The 13363-nt window shown below is 57.3% G+C and overlaps 1 protein-coding gene across 1 annotated transcript in view; it reads right to left on the reverse strand.

Annotated features, from left to right (window-relative positions):
• The window catches only part of CLPTM1 (CLPTM1 regulator of GABA type A receptor forward trafficking), a 55923-nt gene that overhangs the window by 40020 nt on the left and 2540 nt on the right, over window positions 1-13363 (reverse strand). Inside the window, 1 exon segment of the mRNA XM_082299643.1 lies at window positions 9051-9174. Within this exon segment, the coding sequence (XP_082155769.1) occupies window positions 9051-9174 (124 nt within the window).

A 13363-nucleotide genomic window follows, 5' to 3' on the forward strand; every position in this document is an offset into this window, starting at 1 on the left:
ATCCCCTTTTTCCAACCCCAAAATCCTCGGGAACGGCCCCAAAATGGCCCCAGAACGGCCCCAAAATGGCCCCAGAATGGCCTCGTCCTCCTGAGCCCAAATCCCCATTTCCGACCCCAAATCCCTTGGGAATGGCCCCAAAATGGCCCCAAAATGGCCCCAAATGGTCTCGTCCTCCTGAGCCCAAATCCCCATTTCTGAGCCCAAATCCCCTTTTTCCAACCCCAAAATCCTCGGGAACGGCCCCAAAATGGCCCCAGAACGGCCCCAAAATGGCCCCAGAATGGCCTCGTCCTCCTGAGCCCAAATCCCCATTTCCGACCCCAAATCCCTCGGGAATGGCCCCAAAATGGCCCCAAAATGGCCCCAGAATGGCCTCGTCCTCCTGAGCCCAAATCCCCATTTCTGACCCCAAATCCCCCAAATCCCAACCCCAAATCCCTCGGGAACGGCCCCAAAACGGCCCCAGAATGGCCCCAAACGGCCTCGTCCTCCTGAGCCCAAATCCCCCAAATCCCAACCCCAAATCCCTCGGGAATGGCCCCAAAATGGCCCCAGAATGGCCTCGTCCTCCTGAGCCCAAATCCCCATTTCTGAACCCAAATCCCTCGGGAATGGCCCCAAAATGGCCCCAGAACGGCCCCAAAATGGCCCCAGAATGGCCTCGTCCTCCTGAGCCCAAATCCCCTTTTTCCAACCCCAAAATCCTCGGGAATGGCCCCAAAATGGCCCCAGAACGGCCCCAGAATGGCCTCGTCCTCCTGAGCCCAAATCCCCATTTCCGACCCCAAATCCCTTGGGAATGGCCCCAAAATGGCCCCAGAATGGCCCCAAAGGGCCTCGTCCTCCTGAGCCCAAATCCCCATTTCTGAGCCCAAATCCCCTTTTTCCAACCCCAAAATCCTCGGGAACGGCCCCAAAATGGCCCCAGAACGGCCCCAAAATGGCCCCAGAATGGCCTCGTCCTCCTGAGCCCAAATCCCCATTTCCGACCCCAAATCCCTCGGGAATGGCCCCAAAACGGCCCCAGAATGGCCCCAAAATGGCCCCAGAATGGCCTCGTCCTCCTGAGCCCAAATCCCCATTTCTGACCCCAAATCCCCCAAATCCCAACCCCAAATCCCTCGGGAACGGCCCCAAAACGGCCCCAGAATGGCCCCAAAGGGCCTCGTCCTCCTGAGCCCAAATCCCCCAAATCCCAACCCCAAATCCCTCGGGAATGGCCCCAAAATGGCCCCAGAATGGCCTCGTCCTCCTGAGCCCAAATCCCCATTTCTGAGCCCAAATCCCTCGGGAATGGCCCCAAAATGGCCCCAGAACGGCCCCAAAATGGCCCCAGAATGGCCTCGTCCTCCTGAGCCCAAATCCCCATTTCCGACCCCAAATCCCTCGGGAATGGCCCCAAAACGGCCCCAGAATGGCCCCAAAATGGCCCCAGAATGGCCTCGTCCTCCTGAGCCCAAATCCCCATTTCTGACCCCAAATCCCTTGGGAATGGCCCCAAAATGGCCCCAGAATGGCCTCGTCCTCCTGAGCCCAAATCCCCATTTCTGACCCCAAATCCCTTGGGAATGGCCCCAAAATGGCCCCAGAATGGCCTCGTCCTCCTGAGCCCAAATCCCCATTTCTGACCCCAAATCCCTCGGGAACGGCCCCAAAACGGCCCCAAAATGGCCCCAGAAGGGCCCCAAATGGCCTCGTCCTCCTGAGCCCAAATCCCCATTTCTGAGCCCAAATCCCCTTTTTCCAACCCCAAAATCCTCGGGAACGGCCCCAAAACGGCCCCAGAACGGCCCCAAATGGGCTCGTCCGCCTGAGCCCAAATCCCCCAAATCCCAACCCCAAATCCCTCGGGAATGGCCCCAAAACGGCCCCAGAATGGCCTCGTCCTCCTGAGCCCAAATCCCCATTTCTGAGCCCAAATCCCTCGGGAATGGCCCCAAAATGGCCCCAGAATGGCCTCGTCCTCCTGAGCCCAAATCCCCATTTCCGACCCCAAATCCCCTTTTTCCAACCCCAAATCCCTCGGGAACGGCCCCAAAATGGCCCCAGAACGGCCCCAAAATGGCCTCAGAATGGCCTCGTCCTCCTGAGCCCAAATCCCCATTTCTGACCCCAAATCCCTTGGGAATGGCCCCAAAATGGCCCCAGAATGGCCCCAAAGGGCCTCGTCCTCCTGAGCCCAAATCCCCATTTCTGAGCCCAAATCCCCTTTTTCCAACCCCAAAATCCTCGGGAACGGCCCCAAAATGGCCCCAGAACGGCCCCAAAATGGCCCCAGAATGGCCTCGTCCTCCTGAGCCCAAATCCCCATTTCCGACCCCAAATCCCTCGGGAATGGCCCCAAAACGGCCCCAGAATGGCCCCAAAATGGCCCCAGAATGGCCTCGTCCTCCTGAGCCCAAATCCCCATTTCTGACCCCAAATCCCCCAAATCCCAACCCCAAATCCCTCGGGAATGGCCCCAAAATGGCCCCAGAATGGCCTCGTCCTCCTGAGCCCAAATCCCCATTTCCGACCCCAAATCCCTCAGGAATGGCCCCAAAATGGCCCCAGAACGGCCCCAAACGGCCTCCTGAGCCCAAATCCCCATTTCTGAGCCCAAATCCCCCAAATCCCAACCCCAAAATCCTCAGGAACGACCCCAAAATGGCCCCAGAATGGCCCCAAATGGCCTCGTCCTCCTGAGCCCAAATCCCCATTTCCGACCCCAAATCCCTCGGGATCAGCCCCATTCCCACCTGGAATCCCCCAAATCCCATCCCCAAATCCCCATTTCTGACCCCAAATTCCCCTGGGATTTCCCCCAAATCCCTCGGGAATGTCCCCCAGAATCTCCCCCAGATTTGGGATGCGAGCCCGGAATCTCCCCCGGATTTGGAATCCGAGCCCGGAATTCCCCCCAAATCTGGGATCTGACCCTGGAATTCCCCCCAAATCCAGGATCCGAGCCCGGAATTCCCCCCTGGATTTGGGATCTGAGCCTGGAATCCCCCAAAATGGCCCCAGAACGGCCCCAAAATGGCCCCAGAATGGCCTCGTCCTCCTGAGCCCAAATCCCCATTTCCGACCCCAAATCCCTTGGGAATGGCCCCAAAATGGCCCCAAAATGGCCCCAAATGGTCTCGTCCTCCTGAGCCCAAATCCCCATTTCTGAGCCCAAATCCCCTTTTTCCAACCCCAAAATCCTCGGGAACGGCCCCAAAATGGCCCCAGAACGGCCCCAAAATGGCCCCAGAATGGCCTCGTCCTCCTGAGCCCAAATCCCCATTTCCGACCCCAAATCCCTCGGGAATGGCCCCAAAACGGCCCCAGATTGGCCCCAAAATGGCCCCAGAATGGCCTCGTCCTCCTGAGCCCAAATCCCCATTTCTGACCCCAAATCCCCCAAATCCCAACCCCAAATCCCTCGGGAACGGCCCCAAAACGGCCCCAGAATGGCCCCAAAGGGCCTCGTCCTCCTGAGCCCAAATCCCCCAAATCCCAACCCCAAATCCCTCGGGAATGGCCCCAAAATGGCCCCAGAATGGCCTCGTCCTCCTGAGCCCAAATCCCCATTTCTGAGCCCAAATCCCTCGGGAATGGCCCCAAAATGGCCCCAGAACGGCCCCAAAATGGCCCCAGAATGGCCTCGTCCTCCTGAGCCCAAATCCCCTTTTTCCAACCCCAAAATCCTCGGGAATGGCCCCAAAATGGCCCCAGAACGGCCCCAAAATGGCCCCAGAATGGCCTCGTCCTCCTGAGCCCAAATCCCCATTTCCGACCCCAAATCCCTTGGGAATGGCCCCAAAATGGCCCCAGAATGGCCCCAAAGGGCCTCGTCCTCCTGAGCCCAAATCCCCATTTCTGAGCCCAAATCCCCTTTTTCCAACCCCAAAATCCTCGGGAACGGCCCCAAAATGGCCCCAGAACGGCCCCAAAATGGCCCCAGAATGGCCTCGTCCTCCTGAGCCCAAATCCCCATTTCCGACCCCAAATCCCTTGGGAATGGCCCCAAAATGGCCCCAAAATGGCCCCAAATGGTCTCGTCCTCCTGAGCCCAAATCCCCATTTCTGAGCCCAAATCCCCTTTTTCCAACCCCAAAATCCTCGGGAACGGCCCCAAAATGGCCCCAGAACGGCCCCAAAATGGCCCCAGAATGGCCTCGTCCTCCTGAGCCCAAATCCCCATTTCCGACCCCAAATCCCTCGGGAATGGCCCCAAAACGGCCCCAGATTGGCCCCAAAATGGCCCCAGAATGGCCTCGTCCTCCTGAGCCCAAATCCCCATTTCTGACCCCAAATCCCCCAAATCCCAACCCCAAATCCCTCGGGAACGGCCCCAAAACGGCCCCAGAATGGCCCCAAAGGGCCTCGTCCTCCTGAGCCCAAATCCCCCAAATCCCAACCCCAAATCCCTCGGGAATGGCCCAAAAACGGCCCCAGAATGGCCTCGTCCTCCTGAGCCCAAATCCCCATTTCCGACCCCAAATCCCTTGGGAATGGCCCCAAAATGGCCCCAAAATGGCCCCAAATGGTCTCGTCCTCCTGAGCCCAAATCCCCATTTCTGAGCCCAAATCCCCTTTTTCCAACCCCAAAATCCTCGGGAACGGCCCCAAAATGGCCCCAGAACGGCCCCAAAATGGCCCCAGAATGGCCTCGTCCTCCTGAGCCCAAATCCCCATTTCCGACCCCAAATCCCTCGGGAATGGCCCCAAAACGGCCCCAGATTGGCCCCAAAATGGCCCCAGAATGGCCTCGTCCTCCTGAGCCCAAATCCCCATTTCTGACCCCAAATCCCCCAAATCCCAACCCCAAATCCCTCGGGAACGGCCCCAAAACGGCCCCAGAATGGCCCCAAAGGGCCTCGTCCTCCTGAGCCCAAATCCCCCAAATCCCAACCCCAAATCCCTCGGGAACGGCCCCAAAACGGCCCCAGAATGGCCCCAAAATGGCCCCAGAATGGCCTCGTCCTCCTGAGCCCAAATCCCCATTTCTGACCCCAAATCCCTCGGGAATGGCCCCAAAATGGCCCCAGAATGGCCTCGTCCTCCTGAGCCCAAATCCCCATTTCTGAGCCCAAATCCCTCGGGAATGGCCCCAAAATGGCCCCAGAACGGCCCCAAAATGGCCCCAGAATGGCCTCGTCCTCCTGAGCCCAAATCCCCTTTTTCCAACCCCAAAATCCTCGGGAATGGCCCCAAAATGGCCCCAGAACGGCCCCAAAATGGCCCCAGAATGGCCTCGTCCTCCTGAGCCCAAATCCCCATTTCCGACCCCAAATCCCTTGGGAATGGCCCCAAAATGGCCCCAGAATGGCCCCAAAGGGCCTCGTCCTCCTGAGCCCAAATCCCCATTTCTGAGCCCAAATCCCCTTTTTCCAACCCCAAAATCCTCGGGAACGGCCCCAAAATGGCCCCAGAACGGCCCCAAAATGGCCCCAGAATGGCCTCGTCCTCCTGAGCCCAAATCCCCATTTCCGACCTCAAATCCCTCGGGAATGGCCCCAAAACGGCCCCAGATTGGCCCCAAAATGGCCCCAGAATGGCCTCGTCCTCCTGAGCCCAAATCCCCATTTCTGACCCCAAATCCCTCGGGAATGGCCCCAAAATGGCCCCAGAATGGCCTCGTCCTCCTGAGCCCAAATCCCCATTTCTGACCCCAAATCCCTCGGGAACGGCCCCAAAACGGCCCCAAAATGGCCCCAGAAGGGCCCCAAATGGCCTCGTCCTCCTGAGCCCAAATCCCCATTTCTGAGCCCAAATCCCCTTTTTCCAACCCCAAAATCCTCGGGAACGGCCCCAAAACGGCCCCAGAACGGCCCCAAATGGGCTCGTCCGCCTGAGCCCAAATCCCCCAAATCCCAACCCCAAATCCCTCAGGAATGGCCCCAAAATGGCCCCAGAATGGCCCCAAAATGGCCCCAGAATGGCCTCGTCCTCCTGAGCCCAAATCCCCATTTCTGATCCCAAATCCCTCGGGAATGGCCCCAAAACGGCCCCAGAATGGCCCCAAAATGGCCCCAGAATGGCCTCGTCCTCCTGAGCCCAAATCCCCATTTCTGACCCCAAATCCCCTTTTTCCAACCCCAAATCCCTCAGGAATGGCCCCAAAACGGCCCCAGAACGGCCCCAAACGGCCTCGTCCTCCTGAGCCCAAATCCCCCAAATCCCAACCCCAAATCCCTCGGGAATGGCCCCAAAATGGCCCCAGAATGGCCTCGTCCTCCTGAGCCCAAATCCCCATTTCCGACCCCAAATCCCTTGGGAATGGCCCCAAAATGGCCCCAGAATGGCCCCAAAGGGCCTCGTCCTCCTGAGCCCAAATCCCCATTTCTGAGCCCAAATCCCCTTTTTCCAACCCCAAAATCCTCGGGAACGGCCCCAAAATGGCCCCAGAACGGCCCCAAAATGGCCCCAGAATGGCCTCGTCCTCCTGAGCCCAAATCCCCATTTCCGACCCCAAATCCCTCGGGAATGGCCCCAAAACGGCCCCAGAATGGCCCCAAAATGGCCCCAGAATGGCCTCGTCCTCCTGAGCCCAAATCCCCATTTCTGACCCCAAATCCCCTTTTTCCAACCCCAAATCCCTCAGGAATGGCCCCAAAACGGCCCCAGAACGGCCCCAAACGGCCTCGTCCTCCTGAGCCCAAATCCCCCAAATCCCAACCCCAAATCCCTCGGGAATGGCCCCAAAATGGCCCCAGAATGGCCTCGTCCTCCTGAGCCCAAATCCCCATTTCCGACCCCAAATCCCTTGGGAATGGCCCCAAAATGGCCCCAGAATGGCCCCAAAGGGCCTCGTCCTCCTGAGCCCAAATCCCCATTTCTGAGCCCAAATCCCCTTTTTCCAACCCCAAAATCCTCGGGAACGGCCCCAAAATGGCCCCAGAACGGCCCCAAAATGGCCCCAGAATGGCCTCGTCCTCCTGAGCCCAAATCCCCATTTCCGACCCCAAATCCCTCGGGAATGGCCCCAAAACGGCCCCAGAATGGCCCCAAAATGGCCCCAGAATGGCCTCGTCCTCCTGAGCCCAAATCCCCATTTCTGACCCCAAATCCCCCAAATCCCAACCCCAAATCCCTCGGGAATGGCCCCAAAATGGCCCCAGAATGGCCTCGTCCTCCTGAGCCCAAATCCCCATTTCCGACCCCAAATCCCTCAGGAATGGCCCCAAAATGGCCCCAGAACGGCCCCAAACGGCCTCCTGAGCCCAAATCCCCATTTCTGAGCCCAAATCCCCCAAATCCCAACCCCAAAATCCTCAGGAACGACCCCAAAATGGCCCCAGAATGGCCCCAAATGGCCTCGTCCTCCTGAGCCCAAATCCCCATTTCCGACCCCAAATCCCTCGGGATCAGCCCCATTCCCACCTGGAATCCCCCAAATCCCATCCCCAAATCCCCATTTCTGACCCCAAATTCCCCTGGGATTTCCCCCAAATCCCTCGGGAATGTCCCCCAGAATCTCCCCCAGATTTGGGATGCGAGCCCGGAATCTCCCCCGGATTTGGAATCCGAGCCCGGAATTCCCCCCAAATCTGGGATCTGACCCTGGAATTCCCCCCAAATCCAGGATCCGAGCCCGGAATTCCCCCCTGGATTTGGGATCTGAGCCTGGAATCCCCCAAAAATCTGGAATTCGAGCCTGGAATCCCCCCCGGATTTGAGATCCAAGCCCGGAATCCTCCCCAGATTTGGGAGCCGAGCCTGGAATCTCCCCCGGATTTGGAATCTGAGCCCAGAATTTCCCCCAAATCCGGGATCCGAGCCCGGAATCCCCCAAAAATTTGGAATTCGAGCCTGGAATTCTCTCCGGATTTGGGATCCAAGCCTGGAATCCCCCCCCAAATTTGGGATCCGAGCCCGGAATCCTCCCTAGATTTCGAATCCAAGCCTGGAACCCCCCCGAGGATTTGGGATCCGAGCCCAGAATACTCCAAAAATCTGGAATCCGAGCCCGGAATTCCCCAAAAATCTGGGATCCGAGCCCGGAATTCCCCCCAAATTTGGGATCTGAGCCTGGAATCCCCCCCAAATTTGGGATCCGAGCCTGGAATTCCCCCTGGATTTGGGATCTGAGCCCAGAATCCCCCAAAAATCTGGAAGCCGAGCCTGGAATTCCCCCTGGATTTGGAATCCGAGCCCAGAATTCCCTCCAAATCCGGGATCCGAGCCCGGATTCCCCCAAAAATCTGGAATCCGAGCCTGGAATTCTCTCCGGATTTGGAATCCGAGCCTGGAATCCCCCCCCAAATTTGGGATCCGAGCCTGGAATCCCCCCCAGATTTCGAATCCAAGCCTGGAACCCCCCCCGGATTTGGGATCCGAGCCCAGAATCCCCCAAAAATCTGGAATCCGAGCCCGGAATTCCCCCCAAATCCGGGATCCGAGCCTGGAATCCCCCCCAAATTTGGGATCCGAGCCTGGAATCCCCCCTGGATTTGGGATCCGCGCCCAGAATATCCCAAAAATCTGGAATCCGAGCCTGGAATTCTCTCTGGATTTGGAATCCGAGCCCAGAATTCCCTCCAAATCCGGGATCCGAGCCCGGATTCCCCCAAAAATCTGGAATCTGAGCCTGGAATTGCCCCCAAATCCGGGATCCGAGCCTGGAATCCTCCCTAGATTTCGAATCCAAGCCTGGAACCCCCCCCGGATTTGGGATCCGAGCCCAGAATACCCCGAAAAATCTGGAATCCGAGCCCGGAATTCCCCAAAAATCTGGGATCCGAGCCTGGAATTCCCCCCAAATCTGGGATCCGAGCCTGGAATCCCCCCCAGATTTCGAATCCAAGCCTGGAACCCCCCCGAGGATTTGGGATCCGAGCCCAGAATCCCCCAAAAATCTGGAATCTGAGCCTGGAATTCCCCAAAAATCTGGAATCTGAGCCTGGAATTCCCCCCAAATCTGGGATCCGAGCCTGGAATCCTCCCTAGATTTCAAATCCAAGCCTGGAACCCCCCCCGGATTTGGGATCCGAGCCCGGCATTCCCGCTTTTCCGGCATTCCCGCCGGCATTCCCGCTTTCCCGGCATTCCCGCCGGCATTCCCGCTTTTCCGGCCGCACCATCAGGGTGTCCTTGGGGAAGAGGTTCCTGCTGGGGCTCCGGGGGCTCCCTCCGGGGCTGTTGGGCTCCTGCGGCGCCGGCCCCCTCCGGAACCAGCTGGAGATGGCCCAGATGATGAAAATCCTGCGGGAAAAAAAACCTCGGGAATTCTGCCGGCATCGTCTCCCCTCCCCCCACCCCCCCCGGCTCTCCCCTTTCCCAAAAAAATCGGGATTTTCCCGCCGCTTCCGGGAGGTTCTGGGATTTTTTTTTTTTTTTTCCCCCCCGCGGGGTTTGGTTTCCCGGGAATTGTTTTCTCCTGGGGATTCCTCTCGTCCCAAAAATCCCCTTTTTCCAGGGATTTGGTCTTTCCAAAAACTCCTCCTTCCCGAAAAATCCCCGCTCCTACGGATCTCTCTTCCCAAAAAATCCCCTTTTTCCCCCCAAATCCCACTCCCAAAAATCCCCTTTTCCTACAAATCTCACTCCCAAAAATCCCCTTTTCCTACAAATCCCACTCCCAAAAATCCCCTTTTCCCAGACATTTTCTCTTCCCACAAACTCCTCCTTCCCGAAAAATCCCCGTTCCTACAGATCTTTCTTCCCAAAAAATCCCCTTTTCCCCCAAATCCTGCTCCCAAAAATCCCCTTTTCCCACGGATCCCTCTTCCCAGGGATTCTCTTCCCAAAAAATCCCCTTTCCTCTCAAATCCTGCTCCCTAAAATCCCCTTTTCCCATGGATCCTCCTTCCCAAAAATTCTCTCTTCCCAAAAATCCCCTTTTCCCCCAAATCCCACTCCCAAAAATCCCCTTTTCCCCCAAATCTCACTCCCAAAAATCCCCTTTTCCCACAGATCCCTCTCCCAGTGATTCTCTTCCCAAAAAATCCCCTTTCCCCCCAAATCCTGCTCCCAAAAATCCCCTTTTCCCCCAAATCCCACTCCCAAAAATCCCCTTTTCCCACAGATTTCTCTTCCCAGAGATTTTCTCTTCCCAAAAAATCCCCTTTTCCTACAAATCCCAATCCCAAAAATCCCCTTTTCCCAGACATTTTCTCTTCCCACAAACTCCTCCTTCCCGAAAAATCCCCGTTCCTACGGATCTTTCTTCCCAAAAAATCCCCTTTTCCCCAAATCCCACTCCCAAAAATCCCTTTTCCCACAAATCCCACTCCCAAAAATCCCATTTTCCCACAAATCCCTCTTCCCAGTGATTCTCTCTTCCCAAAAAATCCCCTTTCCTCTCAAATCCTGCTCCCAAAAATCCCCTTTTCCCACAGATCCTGCTCCCAAAAATCCCCTTTTCCCCCAAATCCCACTCCCAAAAATCCCCTTTTCCCACAGATTTCTCTTCCCAGAGATTTTCTCTTCCCAAAAATCCCCTTTTCCCCCAAATCCCACTCCCAAAAATCCCCTTTTCCTACAAATCCCAATCCCAAAAATCCCCTTTTCCCAGACATTTTCTCTTCCCACAAACTCCTCCTTCCCGAAAAATCCCCGTTCCTACAGATCTTTCTTCCCAAAAAATCCCCTTTTCCCCCAAATCCCACTCCCAACAATCCCCTTTTCCCATGGATCCTCCTTCCCAGAAATTCTCTTCCCAAAAAATCCCCTTTTCCCCCAAATCCCACTCCCAAAAATCCCATTTTCCCACAGATCCCTCTTCCCAGTGATTCTCTTCCCAAAAAATCCCCTTTCCTCTCAAATCCTGCTCCCAAAAATCCCCTTTTCCTACAAATCCCACTCCCAAAAATCCCCTTTTCCCACAGATTTCTCTTCCCAGAGATTTTCTCTTCCCAAAAATCCCCTTTTCCCACAAATCCCAATCCCAAAAATCCCCTTTTCCCAGACATTTTCTCTTCCCACAAACTCCTCCTTCCCGAAAAATCCCCGTTCCTACGGATCTTTCTTCCCAAAAAATCCCCTTTTCCCCCAAATCCCACTCCCAAAAATCCCCTTTTCCCACAGATCCCTCTTCCAGTGATTCTCTTCCCAAAAAATCCCCTTTCCTCTCAAATCCCACTCCCAAAAATCCCTTTTTCCCCCAAATCCCACTCCCAAAAATCCCCTTTTCCCACAGATTTCTCTTCCCAGAGATTTTGTCTTCCCAAAAATCCCCTTTTCCTACAAATCCCACTCCCAAAAATCCCCTTTTCCCACAGATTTCTCTTCCCAGAGATTTTCTCTTCCCAAAAAACCCCCTTTTCCTACAAATCCCACTCCCAAAAATCCCCTTTTCCCCCAAATCCCACTCCCAAAAACCCCCTTTTCCCCCAAATCCCGCTCCCTGCAGAGAATTCCCGATTTTTGGCACATTCCGGGAGCGCATCCCGAGGATTCCCCTCCCCCCCAGCCCCACCCCGGGCCCTTCCCGCGACCTTCGGATCCTGGGAATGCCGGGAAGGGGCCCTGACCCCGCGGGAACCCGGGAAGGGCGGTGATCCCGATCCCAATCCCGATCCCGATCCCGGGTTTGGGGGTCCCGGACAATCCCGATCCCGATCCCGATCCCGATCCTGATCCCGGGTTTGGGGGTCCCGGACAATCCCGGGGTGATCCCGATCCCAATCCCGATCCCGATCCCAATCCCGATCCCGATCCCAATCCCGGGGTGATCCCGATCCTGATCCCAATCCCGATCCCGACCCCAATCCCGGGTTTGGGGGTCCCGGACAATCCCGGGGTGATCCCGATCCCAATCCCGATCCCAATTCCGATCCCAATTCCGATCCCGATCCCAATTCCGATCCCGATCCCGATCCCAATCCCGATCCCAATCCCGATCCCGATCCCGGACAATCCCGGGGTGATCCCGATCCCGATCCCAATCCCGATCCCGATTCCGATCCCGATCCCAATCCCGACCCCGATCCCAATCCCGATCCCGGGTTTGGGGGTCCCGGACAATCCCGGGGTGATCCCGATCCCAATCCCAAGGTGATCCCGCTGCCAGCGTGATCCCCGTCCCCATCCCGATCCTGATTCCATCCCAATCCTGATTCCCATCCCAATCCCGATCCCAAGGTGATCCCACTGCCAGCGTGATCCTGATTCCATCCCGATCCTGATCCCCGTCCCGATCCCAATCCTGATCCCCGTCCCGATCCCAATCCTGATTCCCATCCCATCCCGATCCCAAGGTGATCCCGCTGCCAGCGTGATCCTGATCCCCGCCCTGATCCCAATCCCCGCCCCGATCCTGAGTCCATCCCGATCCCAACCCTGCTCCCATTCCCATCCCAATCCCATTCCGACCCCATCCTGATCCCATCCCGACCCTGCTCCCATTCCCATCCCATTCCCACCCCATTCCTGATCCCATCCTGACCCTGATCCCATTCCCACTCCTCTCCCATTCCAATCCCATCCTGATCCCGCTCCCATCCTGACCCTGATCCCATCCCGACCCCGATCCCATTGCAATCCCATCCTGATCCCGTTCCTGTCCCAACTCCGCTGTCATCCCCATCCCATCCCGACCCCGATCCCATCCCGACCCCACTCCCATCCCACTCCTGCTCCCATCCCGATCCCATCCCGACCCCACTCCCATCCTGATCCCATCCCAACCCTGCTCCCATCCTGATCCCATCCCAACCCCGCTCCCATCCCAATCCCGATCCCATCCCGACCCCGCTCCCATCCTGATCCCATCCCAACCCTGCTCCCATCCTGATCCCATCCCGATCCCAATCCGACCCCGCTCCCATCCCACTCCCGATCCCATCCCGCTCCTGCTCCCATCTCCATCCCAATCCCATCCTGATCCCATCCCATCCCCATCCCAATCCCATCCTGCTCCTGCTCCCATCCTGATCCCATCCCGACCCTGATCCCATTCCAGTCCCAATCCCATCCCGCCCCTGCTCCCATCCCGCCCCTGCTGCCATCCCCATCCCAATCCCATTCCCACCCCATCCCGCTCCCATCCTGACCCTGATCCCATCCCAATCCCATCCTAACCCTGATCCCATCCCAATCCCATCCTAACCCTGATCCCATCCCAATCCCATCCCCATCCCAACCCCATCCTGACCCTGATCCCATCCCGCTCCCATCCTAACCCTGATCTCATCCCAATCCCATCCTAACCCTGATCTCATCCCAATCCCATCCTGACCCTGATCCCATCCTGATCCCATCCCAATCCCATCCCCATCCCGCTCCCATCCTGACCCTGATCCCATCCCAATCCCATCCTGACCCTCATCCCGATCCTGCTCCCATCCTGACCCTGATCCCATCCTGATCCCATCTCAATCCCATCCCCATCCCAACCCCATCCTGACCCTGATCCCATCTCAATCCCATCCCCATCCCAATCCCATCCTGA

This window comes from Coloeus monedula (assembly GCF_965178545.1).
Source record: "Coloeus monedula genome assembly, chromosome: 33".
In the NCBI taxonomy this organism is placed as follows: Eukaryota; Metazoa; Chordata; class Aves; order Passeriformes; family Corvidae; genus Coloeus; species Coloeus monedula.